This window comes from Salmo salar, chromosome ssa03 (assembly GCF_905237065.1).
Source record: "Salmo salar chromosome ssa03, Ssal_v3.1, whole genome shotgun sequence".
NCBI lineage: Eukaryota > Metazoa > Chordata > Actinopteri > Salmoniformes > Salmonidae > Salmo > Salmo salar.
The window spans coordinates 25,506,615-25,529,364 of record NC_059444.1 but is presented as its reverse complement, the minus strand read 5'-3'; the positions used below and the strand labels follow the sequence as shown (position 1 = coordinate 25,529,364).

At 40.8% G+C, this 22,750-nt stretch overlaps 1 protein-coding gene across 1 annotated transcript in view; it reads left to right on the top strand.

The window, feature by feature from the left end:
* LOC106599359 (XK-related protein 4) overlaps positions 1-14,565 on the top strand; it is a 95,907-nt gene extending 81,342 nt beyond the window's left edge. Inside the window, exon 3 of the mRNA XM_014190558.2 lies at positions 13,368-14,565. Within this exon, the coding sequence (XP_014046033.2) occupies positions 13,368-14,326 (959 nt within the window). The 3' untranslated portion in view covers positions 14,327-14,565. The remainder of the gene's footprint in view (positions 1-13,367) is intronic.
* The last annotated feature ends 8,185 nt before the right edge of the window (positions 14,566-22,750 follow it).

Below are 22,750 nucleotides of genomic sequence, written 5' to 3'. Positions count from 1 at the left end.
TGCTGTCAACAGTAATGACCTTGCTGCTGCTGCTGAAGCAGGTATTTCCCATCAGTTAGTTATTTTACTGTTAAGTCCGCCATGTGGAAGATACTAAGGAGACACAGGCTCCGTCTGAAATTACAATTCCCTATGTAGTGCTTATACTCTATAGTACCTTATATAGTACTTTTGGGCAGATCCTTTGCTGTCCGAAATGGCCCACACTTCCCTGTATAGTGCACTAGTCTGGTTAAAGGTAATGCACTGCATATGGAATAGGGTGCCATTTGGGACGTTGCAGCCCCAGACTGTGCTGCAGTGATGCTGCTGTGGTTTACATAACCCCCTCTCCTCCCTGGTCCCCAGCCCGCCCCATTCCCCAAATTACTGTAGCTTCTGTGAGCAGGACGAGCAGAGAGGAGAGGAGCATTACATGACCAGTCAAATCACACAGCCCAGTAACCAGGAAGCATGCTACTGGACCATTCCAGCCAGGCAGGTTCTTCTGGCTTTGGCTTCCCTCCCCTCATCGAGATGCACTTCACATTTGTGTGTGAGGGCAGAGGAGGGGCTATGCTTCCTTCCGCAGAAACACTTGCACACACACACACACTCACACGCATGCACTAAACTAAACGCATGCCAGACATGCACAAACACACGCACGCAGGGCCTAGCTCCAGAATAAGAATCACAGCCCCCTCCTAGTCCCCTGACACTCCTGGCCTCAGCCTGTTAATTATCCCACTCCACACAGTAGTCATTAAACCCTTTCATCATGCCCCAACAGCCAACAGCTAATGGCCTGGCCTGCATCTAACTGGGTTAAACACTGTCATTAATCAATGACAAGCAAATACACACATGTAAATAAATAGACCAATCGATATAGTAGATACAGTTGATTATAAAAAAGTATCTGCTTAAAGGCATAGTTATATTATTGATAGATAGACAGACAGCCGTCTGATTCTCCCAGCTCAATGTACTGTATATGGTGGACAGACAGTAGTGGACGAAGAAAGACAATTATTTTCTGTCATGTTTAATGAACATGTTGTCCTACTGTATACATCACACCATCCAGTTCTGACATCCTGAAAAGGAGAGAGAGGACGTCTCTCTTAAAAAACGGACTCGGTTTGACTTTGAAGTGAAATTTACTAGAAAGCGCAGGAGTCAGCCATATGTTCACGTCTGATAACAAAATGTAATTGACTGTAAAGGTCCTGGGTGTTAAAGGCCAGGAACAGGGAGATAAGTAATGAATATAGTTCAATGTAATCCCATAGAGACTTATTTAGGAGACATTACACAAAGGGAAGCTACAGAAAGGATAATAGGCTAACACTTTGCCATACTGTAAGGCTCCTTGAGTAATGTGACAGGGTTGATATTGCACCAAAATGCATGCTCCGAAGAGCCGTGGTGCCACATAAACATCCATCCACAAGGAGGAAAAGAGTTTTAAGTGAGGCACTAAAAAAAGATCTTCAATGTATGTACATATCAAAGCATGAAGATGTCCTATATTTTCCATTTCATCTAAACTCTTCGTTTACATTTGGAGGGGTGTTTGGGTGGCTTTCATTTTCAACTCTTGAAGCTGGATTTACTAATCCATATGCAGGATAATTAATTGATTATGTATGAGGTCGTTTCTATATGGACAGAAAGTGTCTGTAGCAGCCACATCATAACCCAAAATCTAGGTTAGACAGACAAATATCTTTCCCACAGCAGTGCAGTCTAGAGAATGTTAAGTATTCCGTGCCATCATCATGTTTTTCTCTCACTTTTCTCTCACTTTTCCCACTGAAGCACAGCTTGTTGCCAGATCTTTGTGGATGAGGCTCCACTTCACAGTGGTAGCTCTAACTCTGTATTGTAAGAGGAGCCAAGGGAGCTGTGTTAAAATGAATAGCAATCATCTTCATTTCAATGTGGTCTGATCTGATCGAACCTTTAAAGGCACAACCTAGTCCACCCAGCCAGGCCTTTAGACTATTGGATGAACTGAGGCTATCGGCGCAGCTCGACCAGTCTTCATTCACCAGATCGCTTCACTCTCTCTTTGCTCTTGAAAATGTAATAAAGCAACAGAGCAAGTGTGTTTACTGAGAGGCCTAGCTGCCTAGACTTATGGCAAAGAGTAAGTGACTGTCATGCGCCGTAATAACGACTGTTCCTCACTTTTTATTTGCTCAACGATTGAATAACATGGTTTATTAAGCTTCCCAAAGAAAATGGAGAGTGGGCCGAATGGGGACATTCCATTCTGAACAGCCTGATGGAAAATAAGCCTTAACTTTTAATTGGATACAAAGCTGTTGCAATTAAGTTTTCAGAGCCACTCGTGTTAATGGGAAGCCATCTTCGTTTGGCATGGTCCAACAGCACCATTGTATAATTGCCAGAGAGAGGTCCAGGTCTACATCCAAAATGGCACCCTATTCCCTATATAGTGGGGGGCTCTATAGTGGGCTCAAAAGTAGTGCACTATAGGGAATAGGGTACTTTTTGGGATGTATCCCAGGATTTTATATGGTCCTCCTCCGTGTGATTAAAGGGTTGCATGAACTTGAATGGCTGCCAATTAGCCTCTTATTGCTCCTGCTTTCAGTATTTATAGTCAAATTGTAGTCTAAAGAGTTTCCCTTGAATCCCTAGGGGTTTACAGAGGAATAATAAACAGTAGATGTATTCAACAGAATTTACTTCACAAAGCTAGTAAAATGCAGTCATTTCAGTCTGTCGACTTGTTCTTTCTCTAATGTCTGTTCTAGTACTTGTCAGTCTGTGTGTGTGTGGGCTGTTGTCTCCCTCTGGTATCGAGGCCAGGAGATGGTCTCCTCTCACTCTTGATAGAGGACGATCACTCCAGCAACATGAGCACTTAGTAACCATGGCACCCAGCTCCTCAGAGAAACCCAGTGTCATCACTCTCCAGCCAGGCTTCCCTGGGCCTCTGCCATCATCACAGCCATCTTTACTGGAGTTAACTGAGTACCCAGTAACAATAAAGTCCCTCAGTTCAGATATTTCAGTGCTAAACACCACCAGTGGGCCTTGTGAATTGCTGTATTTTACAGGCAGCTTGGAAAAGAATGGGGTTAATATTGAGCTAATTGTGCTGTGGAGATTCACTGATTTAGATATCAGTGGTGTAAAGTCCTTAAGTAAAAATACTTTAAAGTACCACTTGAGTTGTTTTTTGGGGTATCTGTAGTTTACTATTTATACTTTTGACAACTTTTACTTCACTACATTCCTATATAAAAGTATGTACTTTTTACTTCTGTTAGGTTATAGCCTTATTCTAATATTGATTAAAGTGTTTTTTTCCCTAATCGATCTACACACAATACCCCTTAATGATTAAGAAAAACTGTTTTTTAGATTTTTTTTGCTAATTTATAAAAAATAAAAATAAACTTAAATATCACATTACCATAAGTATTCAGACCCTTTACTCAGTACTTTGTTGAAGCACCTTTGGTAGGGATTACAACCTCGAGTCTTCTTGGGTATGACGCTATAAGCTTGGCACACCTGTATTTGGGAAGTTTTTCCCATTCTTCTCTGCAGATCCTCTCAAGCTCTGTCAGGTTGGATGGGGAGCGTTGCTGCACAGCTATTTTCAGTTCTCACCAGAGATGTTCGATTGGGTTCAAGTCCGGGCTCTGGCTGGAACACTCAAGGACATTCAGAGACTTGTCCCGAAGCCACTCCTGCATTGTCTTGGCTGTGTGCTTAAGTTCCAGTCTGAGGTCCTAAGTGCTCTAGAACAGATTTTCATCAAGGATCTCTCTGCACTTTGCTCTGTTCATCTTTGCCTCGATCCTGACTAGTCTCCCAGTCCTTGCCACTAAACAACATCCCCACAGCATGATGCTGCCACCACCATGCTTTACCGTAGGGATGGTGCCAGGTTTCCGTCTGGTCACTCTATCATAAAGCCCTGATTGGTGGAGTGCTACAGAGATGGTTGTCCTTCTGGAAGGTTCTCCCATCTCCACAGAGGAACTCTAGAGCTCTGTTAGTGACCATCTTGTCTCTGAGCTCTACGGACAATTCCTTCGACCTTATGGTTTGGTTTTTGCTCTGACATGCACTGTCAACTGTGGGACCTTATATAGACAGGTGTGTGCCTTTCCAAATCATGTCCAATCAATTGAATTTACCACAGGTGGACTCCAATCAAGTCGTAGAAACATCTCTAGGATGATCAATGGAAACAGGATGCGACTGAGCTCAATTTCGAGTTTCATAGCAAAAGGTCTGAATACTTATGTAAATAAGGTATTTATATTTTACATTGTTTATAAATTAGCAAAAATGTCTAAAAACCTGTTATTCGCTCTGTCATTATCTTGTATTTTGTGTAGATTGCTGAGGATTTTTATTTATTTAATCAATTTTGGAATAAGGCTGTTACGTAAAAAATGTGGATAATGTCAAGGGGTCTGAATACTTTCCAATGGCACTGTATTTTAGCAATTACATTTACTTTTAATACTTAAGTATATTTCAACCAAATACTTTTAGACTTTTACTGAAATAGTATTTTACTGGGTGACTTTCACTTTTACTTGAGTAATTTTCTAATAAGGTATCTTGACTTTTATTTTTTTTACTTTTTTTCCACCATTGGTAGATATTGCTATGCAGTTCCTCCCCCTAAGGTCTATGGTCCCGGGGCTGGGTTTCTACTAAGCTAACATATGGAATTGTTTTAAGATGGTCATACAAAGGATCATTTAGCTATTTTAATTAGAATTTTAGGACCCCTGTAGGTATATAAAAAAATATATTACAAAATGATTTGATGAAACATTGAATTTGCCCTTACTTCTATTAGCCCATAGAAACGCATTGAAAAACAGATTCATACATGGGGAATAAAAGATAGTCCAAAATTTAATTTAAAAAAAAGTATGTATTGAAGTGTCTGTCTTTTATCTGAGAGATATAGGAAAGCTCCAAAACAAATATATATATATATATATATATATATATATATATATATACAGACTACCATTCAAAAGTTTGGGGTCACTTAGAAATGTCCTTGTTTTTGAAAGAAAAGCTTATTTTTTTTTGTCCATTAAAAGCTCATTTTTTTGTCCATTAAAAATTTATCAGAAAGACAGTGTAGACATTGTTAAAATGTTGTAAATGACTATTGTAGCTGGAAACTGCTTATTTTTTATGGAATATCTACAGAGGCCCATTATCAGCAACCATCACTCCTGTGTTTCAATGGGACGTTGTGTTAGCTAATCCAAGTTTATCATTTTAAAATGCTAATTGATCATTACAAAACCCTTTTGCAATTATGTTAGCACAGCTGAAAGCTGTTGTACTGATTAAAGAAGCAATAAAACTGGCCTTCTTTAGTTGAGTATCTGGAGCATCAGCATTTGCGGGTTCGATGACAGGCTCAAAATGGCCAGAAACAAAGACTTTCTTCTGAAACTCGTCAGTCTGTTCTTGTTCTGATGAATGAAGGCTATTCCATGTGAGAAATTGCCAAGAAACTGAAGATCTTGTACAATGCTGTGTACTACTCCCTTCACAGAACAGCGTAAACTGGCTCTAACCAGAATAGAAAGAGGAGTGGGTATAAGGGCACAGGGCGAGACCCAGATGCAGATGGTTCGAGTCTCTGATACTTATTATAATCCAAGGGCCAGGCAAGAGAATGGTCGTGGACAGGCAAAAGATCATAAACAAGGTCAGAGTCCAGGAGGTACAGTATGGTCAGGCAGGCGGGTTCAGAGTCAAGGCAGGCAAGGTTCAAAACCGGGAGGACTAGCAAAAGAGAGATAAGAAAAAGCAGTAGCACGCAGGGGCGAAAATCTGATATCAACTTTGGAGGGGACAATTACATGAAATTTTCTCAAGAGCAATTCCTGAGGGGGACACCAAAAGTAGTGCTGTAACACATAGCCTACATTGTAATATGGTAAATGTATATTGAGGAACCAAAGAAATAAGGTGTTTGCCGTACTCCTAACTACCGGTACCCAAAACTACATAACTAAGTTGACAGCTGCATGAGTTCACCATTTACACAACATATGCTGCAACCTTTTGTAATTTTAATAGTTTGTTTCATATTGGCTGGCTTCCAACAATAGCTGAATTTGCAAAGCTAGCGAGCACCAATTCCGTTTCAGTGGTGTTTGCTATAATCTTTGCTACCCGGGTTAAATAAAGGTGAAATAAAATAAGTAAGTAAAAGTTCCCTTGCGACAATTTAGCTTTTGCAACGAGACCATTAAATATATTTAAGACAATGGTAGAAGAGAGTGTAGTTCTGTTCAGTTTGGACTTCAGTTTATCGCTAACCTTATCACAGGGACTTTGAAGCACTAACTTACATCATCTGCATGCTGATCTTGGAATAAATTGACGATAGCAAAGATTCCATCTTTGACGACGCCACATAAATGGAATAGGTACTAGCTAGCTTAATAGTTAATATTTGCGCACTAGCTCTGCATATTCAGCTAGTGTTTGTGTGAACCCTGCCAACATAAAACAAAACATTGCATTGGCGCGATTGACTGGATGAACCTCACGTCAGTTACGTGCATTGAGTGCCTTTCAGACAGTAGACATGACCCCTCTGTTACCTTGCCAACTAAGGAACTGGCAGTGGATCAAACCATTGTGAGGCAAAGGGTGGGGGGGGTCGCAATCTTTTGAAACTTAAAAACGCGCTATTAAGTGTCTATAATCAGCACAATTGATTTCATTGCGTATTATTAATATTATTTAAATTACATAGTTATGTTTCAGTGATATATTGGTGGGGACAAATCATATTTTTCCCAGGATGGGGGGGTCGTGTCCTCCCCGTCCCCACCGGGATTTCCGCCCCTGGTAGCACGGAAAAACACAATGGTTGACTTGACAAGACGAACTGGCAACAGACAAACAGGGAACACCGGAATAAATACCCAGGGACTAATGGGGAAAACGGGTGACACCTGGACGTGGGTGGAGACGATCACAAAGACAGGTGAAACAGATCAGGGCATGACAGTGGGAGGCCCCAGTGCACAACTGAGCAAGAGGACAAGTACATTCGAGTGTCTAGTTTGAGAAACAGATGCCTCACAAGTCCTCAACTGGCAGCTTCATTAAATAGTACCTGCAAAACACCAGTGTCAACGTCAACATTGAAGAGGCGACTCCGGGATGCTGGCCTTCTAGGCAGAGGAAAAAAAAAGAAAAAACATATCTCAGACTTGCCAATAAAAATAAAATATTAAGATGGGCAAAAGAACACAGACATGGACAGAGGAAGATTGGAAAAAAGTGTTATGGACAGAATCTAAGTTTGAGGTGTTCGGATCACAAAGAAGAACATTCGTGAGACGCAGAAAAAATGAAAAGATGTTGGCGGAGTGCTTGACGCCATCTGTCAAGCATGGTGAAGGCAATGTGATGGTCTGGGGGTGCTTTGGTGGTGGTAAAGTGGGAGATTGGTACAGGGTAAACGGGATCTTGAAGAAGGAAGGCTATCACTCCATTTTGCAACACCGTGCCATACCCTGTGGACGGCGCTTAATTGGAGCCAAGTTCCTCCTACAACAGGACAATGACCCAAAGCACAGCTCCAAACTACGCCAGAACTATTTAGGGAAGAAGCAGTCAGCTGGTATTCTGTCTATAATGGAGTGGCCAGCACAGTCACCGGATCCCAACTCTATTGAGCTGTTGTGGGAGCAGCTTGACCGTATGGTACGTAAGAAGTGCCCATCAAGCCAATCCAACTTGTGGGAGGTGCTTCAGGAAGCATGGGGTGAAATCTCTTCAGATTACCTCAACAAATTGACAACTAGAATGCCAAAGGTCTGCAAGGCTGTAAGGACACAATTATTATTTCAATTAAAAATCATTACTTATAACATTGTCAACGTCTTGACTATATGTCCTATTCATTTTGCAACTCATTTCATGTATGTTTTCATGGAAAACAAGGACATTTCTAAGTGACCTCAAACTTTTGAATGGTAGTGTATACAGTACCAGTCAAAACATTTTACTATTTTCTACATTGTAGAATAAGACTGAAGACATCAAAACAATGAAATAACACATATGGAACCATATAGTAACCAAAAAAGTTTTAAACAAATCACAATATATTTTATATTTGAGATTCTTCGAAGTATCCACCCTTTGCCTTGATGACAGCTTTGCACACTCTTGGCATTCTCTCAACCAGCTTCATGAGGTAGTCACCGGGAATGCATTTAAATTAACAGGTGTGCCTTGTTAAAAGTTCATTTGAAGAATTTCTTTCCTTCTTAACCTCTCTAGGGTATGTGGGACGAAACCTACTCAACAGCCAGTGGAATCCCGTGGCGCGTTATTCAAATACCTTAGAAATGCTATTACTTCAATTTCTCAAACATATGACTATTTTACACCATTTTAAAGACAAGACTCTCGTTAATCTAACCACACTGTCCGATTTCAAAAAGGCTTTACAACGAAAGCAAAACATTAGATTATGTCAGCAGAGTACCCAGCCAGAAATAATCAGACATCCATTTTTCAAGCTAGCATATAATGTCACAAAAACCCAGAAGACAGCTAAATGCAGCACTAACCTTTGATGATCTTCATCAGATGACAATCCTAGGACATTATGTTATACAATACATGCATGTTTTGTTCAATCAAGTTCATATTTATATCAAAAACCAGCTTTTTACATTAGCATGTGACGTTCAGAACTAGCATACCCACCACAAACTTCCGGTGAATTTACTAAATCGCTCACGATAAACGTTCACAAAAAACATAACAATTATTTTAAGAATTATAGATACAGAACTCCTTTATGCAATCGCTATGTCCAATTTTAAAATAGCTTTTCGGCAAAAGCACATTTTGCAATATTCTGAGTAGATAGCCCAGCCATCACGGGCTAGCTATTTAGACACCCACCAAGTTTGGCCCTCACCAAACTCCGATTTACTATTAGAAAAATTTGATTACCTTTGCTGTTCTTCGTCAGAATGCACTCCCAGGACTTCTACTTCAATAACAAATGTTGGTTTGGTTCAAAATAATCCATAGTTATGTTCAAATATCCTCTGTTTTGTTCGTGCGTTCAAGACACTATCCGAAGGGTGACGAAGTGTGACACGCCCGACGCGTTTCGTGACAAAAAACTTCTAAATATTCCATTACCGTACTTCGAAGCATGTCAACCGCTGTTTAAAATCAATTTTTCTGCGATTTTTCTCGTAAAAAAGCGATAATATTCCGACCGGGAAACCCTGTTATAGTTCAAAGACGAAAAAATAAAAACATGGTGTCGCCTCATGCACGCGCCTCAGTCTCATTGTTCTCTGATCGACCATTATCCAAATGTGCTACTGTTTTTCAGCCAGGGCCTGCAAAGACATCATTCACCGGTTTGCCGCCTTCTGAGAGCCTATGGGAGCCGTAGGAAGTGTCACGTTACAGCAGAGATCCTCAGTTTTCAATAAAGAGAGTGTAGAATCCCAAGAAATGGTCAGACAGGCCACTTCCTGTAAGGAATCTTCTCAGGTTTTTGCCTGCCATATGAGTTCTGTTATACTCACAGACACCATTCAAACAGTTTTAGAAACTTTAGGGTGTTTTCTATCCAAAGCCAATAATTATATGCATATCTAGTTTCTGGGCAGTAGTAATAACCAGATTAAATCAGGTACGTTTTTTATCCGGCCGTGCAAATACTGCCCCCTACCCTAGAGAGGTTAATGCATTTGAGCCAATCAGTTGTGTTGTGATAAGGTAGGGGTGGTATACAGAAGATAGCCCTATTTGATAAAAGACCAAGTCCATATTATTGCAAGAATAGCTCAAATAAGCAAAGAGAAATGACAGTCGATCACTACTTTAAGACAGCAAGGTCAGTCAATGCAGAAAATTTAAAGAACTTTGAACATTTCTTCAAGTGCAGTCGCAAAAACCATCAAGCTCTATGATGAAATTGTCTCTCATGAGGACCGCCACAGGAAATTAAGACCCAGAGTTACCTCTGCTGCAGAGGATAAGTTAAGTAGAGTTACCCGCCTCAGATTGGAGCCCAAATAAATGCTTCACAGAGTTCAAGTAACAGACATATCTCAACATCAACTGTTCAGAAGAGACTGCATGAATCAGGCCTTCATGGTCGAATTACTACAAAGAAACCACTACTGAAAGACACCAATAAGAAGGAGAGACTTGCTTGGGCAAAGAAACATGAGCAATGGACATTAGACCGGTGGAAATCTGTCCTTTGGTCTGATGAGTCCAAATTTGAGATTTTGGGTTCCAACCGCTGTGTCTTTTTGAGATGCAGAGTAGGTGAACGGATGATCTCCGCATGTGTATTTCCCACCATGAAGCATGGAGGAGGAGATATGATGGTGTGGAGGTGCTTTTCTGGTGACACTGTCTGTGATTTATTTAGAATTCAAGGCACACTTAACCAGCATGGCTACCACAGCATTCTGCAGCGATACGCCATCCCATCCGGATTGCGCTCAGTGGGACTATCATTTGTTTTTCTACAGGACAATGACCCAACACACCTCCAGGATGTGTAAGGGCTATTTGACCAAGAAGGAGAGTGATGGAGTGCTGCATCAGATGACCTGGCCTCCACAATCACCCGACCTCAACCCAATTGAGATAGTTTGGGATGAGTTGGACCGCAGAGTGAAGGAAAAGCAGCCAACAAGTGCTCAGCATGTGTGAGAACTCCTTGAAGACTGTTGGAAAAGCATTCCAGGTGAAACTGGTTGAGAGAATGCCAAGTGTGTGCAAAGCTGTAAAAATAAAGAAAAACCCTTGAATGAGTTGGTGTGTCCAAACTTTTGACTGGTACTGTATATACAGTTGAAGTCGGACGTTTACATACACCTTAGCCAAATACATTTAAACTCTGTTTTCACAATTCCTGACATTTAATCCTAGTAAAAATTCCCTGTCTTACGTCAGTTAGGATCACCACTTTATTTTAAGAATGTGAAATGTCAGAATAATAGTAGAGAGAATGATTTATTTCAGCTTTTGTTTCTTTCATCACATTCCCAATGGGTCAGAAGTTTACATACACTCAATTAGTATTTGGTAGCATTGCCTTTAAATTGTTTAACTTGGGTCAAATGTTTAGCCTTCCACAAGCTTCCCACAATAAGTTGGGTGAATTTTGTCCCATTCTCCTGACAGAGCTGGTGTAACTGAGCCAGGTTTGTAGGCCTCCTTGCTCGCACACGCTTTTTCAGTTCTGCCCACAAATGTTATATGGGATTGAGGTCAGGGCTTTGTGATGGCCACTCCAATATCTTGACTTTGTTGTCCTTAAGACATTTTGCCACAACGTTGGAAGTACGCTTGGGGTCATTGTCCAAGCTTTAACTTCCTGACTGATGTCTTGAGATGTTGCTTCAATATATCCACATAATTTTCCATCTTCATGATGCCATCTATTTTGTGAAGTGCACCAGTCCCTCCTGCAGCAAAGCACCCCCACTACATGATGCTGCCACCCCCGTGCTTCACGGTTGTTCTTTGGCTTGGAAGCGATCCCCTTTTTCCTCTAAACATAACGATGGTCATTATGGCCAAAAATTTATATTTTTGTTTCATCAAACCAGAGGACATTTCTCCAAAAAGTACTTTGTCCCCATGTGCAGTTGCAAACCATAGTCTGGCTATTTTATGGTGTGTTTGGAGCATTGGCTTCTTCCTTGCTGAGCGGCCTTTCAGGTTATGACGATATAGGACTTGTTTTACTGTGGATATAGATACTTTTGTACCTGTTTCCTCCAGCATCTTCACAAGGTCCTTTGCTGTTGTTCTGGGATTGATTTGCACTTTTCGCACCAAAGTACGTTCATCTCTAGGAGACAGAACACGTCTCCTTCCTGAGCGGTATGACGGCTGCGTGGTCCCATGGTGTTTATACTTGCGTACTATTGTTTGTACAGATGAACGTGGTACCTTCAGGCATTTGGAAATTGCTCCCAAGGATGAACCAGACTTGTGGAGGTCTACAATTTTCTTCCTGAGTTCTTGGCTGATTTCTTTTGATTTTCCCATGATGTCAAGCAAAAGAGACACTGAGTTTGAAGGTAGGCCTTGAAATACATACACAGGTACACCTCCAATTGACTCAAATTATGTCAATTAGCATGACTTGTGTCATGCACAAAGTAGATGTCCTAACCAACTTGCCAAAACTATAGTTAACAAGAAATCTGTGGTTGAAAAAACGAGTTAAATGACTCCAACCTAAATGTATGTAAACTTCCGACTTCAGCTGTGTGTGTGTGTGATGGGCTGTATAGACAATACGGATAGTATATGGCTAGAAATATGTAGTATATCTGAAGAATACGACCTGTACAGCAATAGTTAAATAGGATAGGCCTTGACTAGAATATAGTATATACATATGATGTGGGTAAAACAGTATGTAAACATTATTTAAAGTGGCAGTGTTCCATTATTAAAGTGACTAGTGTTCCATGACGATGTACATTGGGCAGCAGCCTCTAAGGTGCAGGGTAGAGTACCGGGTGGTAGTCGACTAGTAACAGTGACTAAAGTTGAGGGCAGGGTACTGGGTGGAGGCTGGCTCGTGGTGACTATTTAATTAACATTCTGATGGCCTTGAGGGAGAAGCTACTTTTCAGTCTCTCGGTCCCAGCTTTGATGCACCTGTACTGACCTCGCCTTTTGGATGGTAGCGGGGTGAACAGGCCATGGCTCGGGTGGCTGAAGTCCTTATCTTCTTATCTTCTTGGCCTTTCTGTGACACCGGGTGCTTTCAATGGTGCATCTGTAAGGGTTTGTGAGGGTCTTATGGACCAAGCCGAATTTCTTCAGCCTCAAATTCTTCACCATACTGTCTGTGTGGCCGGACTATTTCAGAAGGTCAGCCCATGCAAAGAAAGGGATATCTCTAGCTTAAATAGATGGATTTTGACGGTGATTTTGTATTATTATGCTAATTAGATTCCCGTGTGGGTGTGGACATCGACACTAGTTAAGGGTTAAGGGTTGTTTGTCTCCTAAATGTGCTTTTGTTTGTGTTTGTTGCAAATAGATTTGAGTTTGGCTCCTGGTTCTGTTTGGTGTTGCAATGCTCTTTGAAAAGTGCTCTTCTTAGATACTTCCTGCAAAACATATATTTTTCCATCACACATTTTCTGTGAATCCTCCGTTGGTGACATTATAGTATATTATTTAAGAAGCCGTCACATGGCAGATTTACAGGAAGGAAAATTCCACACATTACTACCAATATGTAATGCCTGTAAATGTGATTGTGACTGTGTCTCTAATTCGTTTTTTTTGTCCGCTTTGTGTTTCCGTAGGAATGACAGCGGCTGCCTCCCTTGTGTCTCTGGCCTGGGCCCTGGCATCCTATCAGAAAGCGCTGCGAGACTCCCGGGACGACAAGAAGCCAATCAGCTACCTGGCTGTCATCATCCAGTTCTGCTGGCATTTCTTCACCATCGCTGCCCGGGTCATCACCTTCGCCCTGTTCGCCTCCGTGTTCCAGCTCTACTTCGGCATCTTCATCGTCCTGCATTGGTGCTTCATGACCTTCTGGATAGTCCACTGCGAGACGGAGTTCTGCATCACCAAGTGGGAGGAGATTGTCTTCGACATGGTAGTGGGGATCATCTACATCTTCAGTTGGTTTAATGTGAAGGAGGGTCGTACTCGGTGTAGGCTCTTCATCTACTACTTTGTGATCCTGCTGGAGAACACTGCTCTGAGTGCCCTGTGGTACCTGTACCGCATCCCTCAGAGCACCGACGCCTTCGCCGTCCCCGCCCTCTGTGTCATCTTCAGCAGCTTCCTCACCGGCATCGTCTTCATGCTCATGTACTACGCCTTCTTTCACCCCAACGGGCCCCGCTTCGGACACTCGCCCAGCCTCGTGCTGGACGACCCCACCGCTGCCTTCATGCTGCCCACCGAGGGGGCCACCAACTCGCTGAGGTCCAATCGGGGTGTGCCCCTCATCTCAGGGGATGGCACCATTGGCAGAGATGCCAAATACACAGAGAGAGACGGCTGTATGCCCGTGTTTCAGGTGAGACCCACCGCCCCCTCCACGCCGTCCTCCCGTGCCCCACGCATTGAGGAGACAGTCATCAAAATAGACCTGTGTCGGAATCGCTATCCGGCCTGGGAGAGGCACGTACTGGACAGGAGTATACGCAAGGCCATCCTGGCCATCGACTGTTCCCCCACGCCACCCAGACTCCAGTACAAAGATGACACTACTGTTCAGGAGCGTCTAGAGTACGAGACCACGCTGTAGCCCTGCACCGCTGCCTGGATGCCTGGATGAAGGATCCATGGAAATGCTCAACTGTAATAAAGGATGACCATCAACTCGGATTTACAGCAGGATTGTGGCAATAATACGTTATCAGCTCTCTCTATATACATACTAGCATTGAACCATGATGTTGGTTGTCATGGTTACAACTTCAGAATAAAGAAAGTCGCACACTCCATGTATAATCTCCCAGCAATTCAATGGATATTTACCAACGTTTCGGCATCACTGTGATTTCCTCAGGGGAAGGCACACTTCCTCACCCTGAGGAAGGCACAGTGATGCCGAAACGTTGGCTAAATACCCATTAAATAGCTTGGAGATTATACATGGAGTGTGCGACTTTCTTTATTTTAATAGTTTATAGTTTATTGGCCGTTAGTCAGCACCTCCACACAAACTATTATTCTGGGTGTGCGCCAGCTGTTTTTTTTTTTTTTTTTTTTTACAACTTCAGAATAGGCACAACTTACTAGTTGATGTGACAGAGGGATATATTCATGTTTTCGAAACTTTTTTTTTTAAATGTATTTTTAATTTGGTTGATGTTGTCGTTATTGTTCTTGTAGTTTTTACTTACGTCTGTCAGGGAACCTCTTACTTAATAAAAGGCCATTGCACACACAAATACAAATGTATCCCCATAGTCTATCATAATAACAGCAGCATTCCAATGAATGACATCATGCCCCTTCATAATAGGTGGGTTATGAAGGTTCATAATAGGTTATAACAGGTTGTAATGAAGGTTGTCTGAGCTCTGCCAACCAGGTGGAACCAAGCAGAGGACCATACACATCCTCATATGACAAAAGTACCAAAGTACTCAATGTAAGGTCATTGCTGGTTCCTGTTTACCTATGGCATCTCAAATATCTACAGTCATCTCTACTACCACCATCTTAGATCTGCAAAGATATACTGTACATTTACAGATACTAGTAATATCCCCTGATATACATAGAGTGGACGTGTTATTAATAAAAAAAAGGTCATCAAATGGTCCTGATACATATTAGGATGGTTCTAGTTATTTCTGTGATGTGATTAGCAACATGACTAGAGAGTTGTCTGTCATACTGTACACGTGTACTGGTCCCAAGTTCTGATGTCAGCAGCCATGTTGTGCTAGTGCCAAAAGGTCTGAAACTACTGGATTGTGTGGACTGAGTCTGCAGGTCGGTGGCTGTGACCGCCAGTAACTGGACAGTACTAGATTGAGGCTGGGCAGAACTACTATTTACTTGAATACAATGTTGAAGAAAGAGTACTGTACCTGGGTATCATGCTGTTGATATGCTACATAAAACCGAAATGTTCATGTACTGTGGAGAGACTGAAGGACAAACCTCATCTTTGTTCTTGCCTGGATAAAAGGCAGCAGGCCAAATACCTTCCTGGCAGCTCCCATTTACAGTCCAGTCTCGTGCAGCTCTGGTCTGGGCTGCCGTGCGTCCATCCGGCTGATAAGGATCAGTCTACTAGCTGGGCCACACAGACCTGTTCTGTATGGGGAGGAGGAGAGGAGAGGAGGAGACGAGGACACAGACGAGCAGCCACTTCAGCCAAACTACTCTCATAACTGAAGCACCTGCGGGATGTACCGTCAGATTCAAGATGCAACATTCTTTTTAACGTTGTACGTAACTGATGTGAAAATGTATTGCCATCCGTGCGTGTTGGGGGGGGTGGGTGGGGGGGTTATGTGTGTGTGTGCATGCGTGCGTCTGTCCGTCCGTGAGAGAGAGAGAGTGTGTGTGTGTGTGTGTGTGTGTGCGTGTGTGCGTGTAAGAGAGACAAAGCATGGCACAGGAAGGCATGTGTAGATGCTACAATCAGTGGTCATTTTGTCTGTAGCTATATATTGTAGTGCAAGGAACTAGAGATGTGCTCTTCAGCCCTATGGTGCAAAAATGCTGCTGTAGCCTATAATCAACACAAGATCAGTACCACACAGAGGAATTCTAGGGCGTATACCACTGATATCATTGTAACTGTCAACACCCAACATGAATGGTGTCAAGATGGTGTTTTGAGCAGGTAAGAAAGTGTTTCACCTTTGTGCTCTGACTTAAGCCCCAGGCACTATGACTGTGGATGTGATATCTAAAAAAGAACATTGCATCTTTAAATCTTGAAAAGGTGTCTGCACAAAATTGAAAGTTTGTTCCTTCTTTTTCAGTTCTAGGTCACAAGTGCTTATTTTTTACGTCTTGTTCATTTTAAGTATGGAGAGAAGAGAGTGACAAAGAGGAGAGAAAAAAACAAGCTGAAAACTTGTCAGTGGAATTAAAGAGCACATTGACAGAAGGAAATCGTGGCATTCAATGTGAAAATTTGAGGGAAAAAGCTCCTGATTAGTCCAGTAAGACGTGCCAGTTGTGTTCGACTAGAGCTAGATTTTTTATCTCTTCTGAATGGTATAGATATATTTTAGGTCAACTGTTTTTGTTGAAATGTCTTATTATTTGTAGTGTTCATATACGTTAGTAGGTGGGTAATTCTTCATTTGAACATGGTTTACTTTGTTTTCACATAATTTGCCTTGTTGCCGCGCCATTACGCAAATTGTCTTAGTTACAGTGTCTGTTCCATTGTGTTCTGTGGTATGTTTTAATCAACTCCATTAAATATTCAAAAGTGAATTCTGCTACAAGTTCAAGAGACTCTCTAAAAAGGTTTTTTTTTGTTGGTAATACATGCAGAAGCACTTGGTAAAATCATGTCCACAGCTCTGTTTACTTCTGAGTTGGATTCAGTGTGGAGCAGCATTCATTAATTGATGCAGCACTCCTTATTAGAACAACTCTTAGCTGTTCAGTTTCTCTCGTTAACCGATCTGTTTCCAGTTTCATTTGAAATGAGATGCTTTGATTTATTTAGAATGAAGACAGAAACCAAATGGCCGCGGTGAAAATGAGGAAAGCACAGGGTTCGAAATTAGCTTATTATCATCAATGGCACAACACTGTGGCTTTTGTCACTCACTGTGGCATGGAGGATGGTGGTTAAAGAACAGGATTCAGTAGCGTGATGACGCGCACACAACTTTGCAGATTTTATTAGATTCTTGGACAAAAGGCTTCTATACGCAGGACTAAACTAATTGGATCAGCACAAACTCATCACATAAACATTTTGTCTCATTTTAACCCAATTGAAAAACCAAAATGCAACAAATGGCCTCAATGTTTTGTTAATTTTCCACTGCAAATATCAATCAAAGCTGAGCGTTGAACTGACATCTGTGCCCAGTGGATTTGGGAGATTGGCTGCATATCCAGACATATATTTGTCATCATTTGATACAACAGAATATCTTTTAATCAATGGGGAGAGGTTCTTTAATTCTGAGCACACTTTTTAAGTCAATAATTCTAAAGCCTTTGTGAGAATAAGGAGGATGTGAGCTACATATTTTGGGGAAGAAACAAGAAACAAGGCTACACTGCGATTTAGGATCTCTTATTTAGGTCTGCCACTGATGATAAACTTATGGAGGTAAAACAAATTTCTCATCAACTAGTGAATCATTGAAGGTCACTTGGCAAGGTTCCATCTCCTCATAAATAAAACATTTTGTATATAATTCTCTTAATGTCACCCTGCACATGTCTCTCTTTCGCTGTGCTTCCCTTCACTCAATCTGATCCATTTTAACATGAGATTTTTTCTTGTTTTGCTCATATCATGTTGTTTGCTTTCAACTGCTGTTTTCATTTTCAGTGGGGGTCCCAGTGTTGAGGATTTATTGTGGTCACTGCCTCAACTAGACTAAACTGAAGTCATATTTTGCAGAATATTGGTGTAGCTGTGTCCTCATACAGCGATATCCACATAGGCTTCCTCATTATCCATGTATATTGAGAATAATTAACAGATACGAACAACTGCTGTTAGTCCCATCCAAATTAGCACCCAGTGGCCTCCCCTATACGTCACCCCTAAAAAGACAAGACTTACAATTTTACCTTTTCTAAATGTTGTTCTATTTTTAGGAAATAGTAGGGTTGAACTTAGTGTCAAATATGAATATGTCAGTGACTTTTATAGGGTCAGATGAGGTCAAATGAGTCATTATCAGTACATTGATAATACGTTCCCTGTTGTCACAACTGAGTGAGAGAATTGAATTTGGTCTTGTGGTTGATAATGATGAAATGATTATTACACCATCTGTAAAACCCATCTATACAGAAACACTCTGAAACATTTCAGGACGGTGTCTTGTTTGTTTTGTATTTGTGTTCGTTAGCACATCCAGGGATGAATCGCAGACTACCGTTGTTCATCATCATCTCTGAAATAGTGTGTAAATTGTACATGTACCTACCTCAACTTGGTTTCTGAACAGAATACCCTCCTCTGACGTCATTCATACATGATACTGTACTGATCTTCTTACCAAGATCATACATGGAAATGTGAAACAAATGATATGGTGTTCAGTGTTTTGATGGTGGAGGGTATTCTGCTTACTACTGTAAGTGCATCAGACAGCAGACTGGAAAATGCACTTGTCAACAAACCCACTTATTGTTTAAGAGGAATTGATGGTTGTGACGATTTAAGCTGCTTAGATCTGTTTCGTTTGCCTTAAGAAAACATTTATGCTTTTGTCTTATTTCTTTCAATCTCATAAGGATTTGTTTTTGTGCACCATACCCCTGGTTGTGTGGTTATGATCATCAGAGTGGCCTCTAGGTTTATCAGAGTTCTCTGTTCAGGGCCCAATAGCATTGTGTTTCTATAAAGTTACTGTGCTTATACTATGATAGAATACTCCATGATGCAAGATAGACCTATTAAGCTCACAGTTTAAATGGGCACCCCTGACTTTTACCCCCAAATGTACATGTCCTTCTTGTAGCAGGTCATACTGAAGACAAAATAATAATAATAAAAAGAAACTACTATTATTTCCGGTCTGAGATTTGGATCCATTATTGGTGTTTTGAGTTTTGTTCTGAGGTATACATCAACATTAGATACTAGTAATGTAGATGAATAGCAGTGATATACTGTATGATACTACTCCACCCCTATAGCCTATAGCACATTAGTACAAGCACAGTAACGAATGAACATTGGAATAATGGCATTCCATTTTGTTTGACTTCTAAAGCATAATGTACAGATGTCCTTAGTGTCTCAGTTGCAAATGGAGGATCACAATAGTAATTGAAAAACAAAACTATCTAACTGTAAATAAATGTATGCAAATGTATATGTTAAAAGAACATTCCTCTCGGAGTCCTGATTGTGAAGGGTGTCTGTTGACTAGAGGTCGCCACCGCAAGATGGCAGTTACATGATGTAATACAGATTCAAATAGTGTGGTGTATGTGATGTATTAAATGACAAAAATGCAAAAAACTAAAAAACTGTTCATTATTGGTCTTTAAGTAAGTTGCATTGTGTGATGAAAGTCTGAAGTGCTTAAAATGCATTAAATCAGATCAAAACTAATTTTATTGTAAATTGAAGATTTAAAACAGAACATGACATTTTTGTATATATTGGAATTTTGTAAATTTTTATTTGATTCTAATGCAACACAAAGAACCAAAATTAATTTAATAAAGTACACTGTGGTGATTTTGTCAGCCTCCACTTAGTTAATGTTAGCACAGGTTGTCACATTATGTGTATGCAACTCTAGAAGATATGGATAGGCTATAATATGGTAATGTGTATTATACTATGGTTAATATATTTTCACTAGAGCCACTGGTTATATAGCATGCCAACAGCATTGCTATTGATATAATGCAGTGTTCGCAGAATGGGCAGAGACTGAAAAAAAGAACAGCACATTTATAGACATTTGAGTGCATTGAGTATGCAAATAGGTAGGTGTGGGGAAATACATTTTCCATGATGGCATACTAGATAATAGGTGCAATTTACCTCTTCATTCAGTATTGAAGAGGCTGTATCTCTGCATAATGAACGTGTTGTGTAGGATAGCAGTTATACACCAGCGGGGAACAGTTTAAGACAGGGTTCCTCAACTGCCCCCCCCCCCACAAGTTTTCTGAGCCCCCCAAAAAGACAAATGTTTATTTGTGGGTATAAAATAATGTAAAAACACCAGCAAATCAGCTCCAAGAGATTTTTATTTTGTAAATCTGTTCCAAAGTATTCCCACGCACAATAAAGAGATATAAAGTGCATTCAGAAAATATTCACACCCCTTGACTTTTTCCACATTTTGTGTTACAGCCTGAATTTAAAATTGATTCAATTGACATTTTGTGTCACTGGCATACACACAATACCCCATAATGTCAAAGTAGAAAGTAGACATTTTTACAAATTAATAAAAAATGAGAAGCTGAAATGTCTTGAGTCAATAAGTATTCAACACCTTTGTTATGGCAAGCTGAAATAAGTTTAGGAGTAAAAATGTGCTTAAGTCACATAAGTTTCACGGACTCACTCTGTGCGCAGTAATAGTGTTTATTCTGTAAGGTCCCTTAGTCGAGCAGTGAGTGTCAAACACAGATTCAACCACAAAAGACCAAGGAGGTTTTCCAATGCCTCGCAAAGAAGGTCACCTATTGGTAGATGGATAAAAAACAAAAAAGCAGACATTGAATATTCCTTTGAGCATGGTGAAGTTATTATTTACCCTTCAGATGGTGTATCAATACACCCAGTCACTACAAAGATACAGGTGTCCTTCTTAACTCAGTTGCCTGAGAGGAAGGACATCGCTCATGGATGTCACCATGAGGCCAATGGTGACTTTCAAACAGTTACAGAGTTTAATGGCTGTGATAGGAGAAAACTGAGGATGGATCAACAACATTGTAGTTACTCCACAATACTAACCTAAATTAAAGTGAGAAGAAGGAAGTCTATAAAGAATATAAATATTCAAAAACATGCATCCTGTTTGCAATAAGGCACTTAAAACCTCAAAAGATCTGGCAAATCAAGGTACTTTATGTCCTGAATACAAAGTGTTATGTTTGGAGATAATCCAACACAACACATGACTGAGTACCACTCTTCATATTTTCAAGCATGGCAGTGGTTGCATCATGTTATGGGTATACTTGTCATCGGCAAGGACTAGGGAGTATTTTAGGATAAGAACGGAATAGAGCTACGCACAGGGAAACTCCTATTGGAGTTTTCTAACAGACACTGGGAGACAAAATCACCTTTCAGCAGGACAATAACCTAAAACACAAGGCCAAATGTACACTGGAGTTGCTTGCCAAGACGACATTGAATGTTCTTGAGTGGCCTAGTTACAGTTTTGACTTAAATCAGATAGTAAATCTATGGCAAGACTTGAAAATGGCTGTCTAGCAATGATCAGCAACCAACTTGACAGTGCTTGAAGAATGTTATGTGCAAATATTGTACAATCCAGGTGTGCAAAGCTCTTAGAGACTTACCCAGAAAGACTCACAGCTGTAATCGCTGCCAAAGGTGATTCTAACATGTATTGACTCAGGGGTGTGAATATTTATGTAAATGGTTATTTCTGTTTTTGATTTTCAATAAATTTGTTAAAATTACTAAAAACATGTTTTCACTTTGTCATTATGAGGTATTGTGTGTAGATGGCTGAGGCAAAAATTCTGACTGAATTCAGGCTGTAACACAAAATGTGGAACAAGTCAAGGGGTAGGAATACTTTCTGAAGGCACTGCATGTATTCATATACAAATCTAAGCAAGATTTGAAATGATTATGTTTCGTCAAATATAATATCTGTTTGGGCTTCTTGTGGTCAATTTGCAGTCTACAAGTTATTTGAAATTATGTTCCGGCCCCTTGACCATCTGCTCAAGAAAAAAATCAGCCCGCGGCTGAATCTAGTTGATGATCCCTGGTATAGGACATAAATATCTAACAGCAAGTCTTCTTCAATGTCTGACTAAAGGGCTCAGTAGGCTACAACATGGCATACAGTACAATACCTAGATAATACAATTACAGAAATTAAACAATAGCTAATAGTCCTCACCATGCCAGAGGATGACTGAAGCACTCACACACCTCCACAGACAAGATGTGCATCCCAAATGGCACCCTATAGGACTCCAGTCAAATGTAGTGCATTATAGGGAAGAGGGAGCCATTTAGAGTACAGACAATGGCTACATCAGCCAACCACAGGCTAATAAGTTGAAGACATCACACAGGACAGGCAGTGAGAGCTGTACAGGGGGCAAAGCCTAGACAGTACTGGACTGAGATAAGCTGTACAGTACTGTATGTGCTGTGGTGAGGATGCCAAGAATGTTCCATATCTCAGATCTCTTCAGGCTTGAGTTTAAGTTCAAGCATCTCTTAGACAAACAAAAGCAGTTTCGCTCTGGTAACAATGTAGTATAACATTCTTTAAGCTTGTGTTGTGTATGTGATGACGTTTGTCTGTGC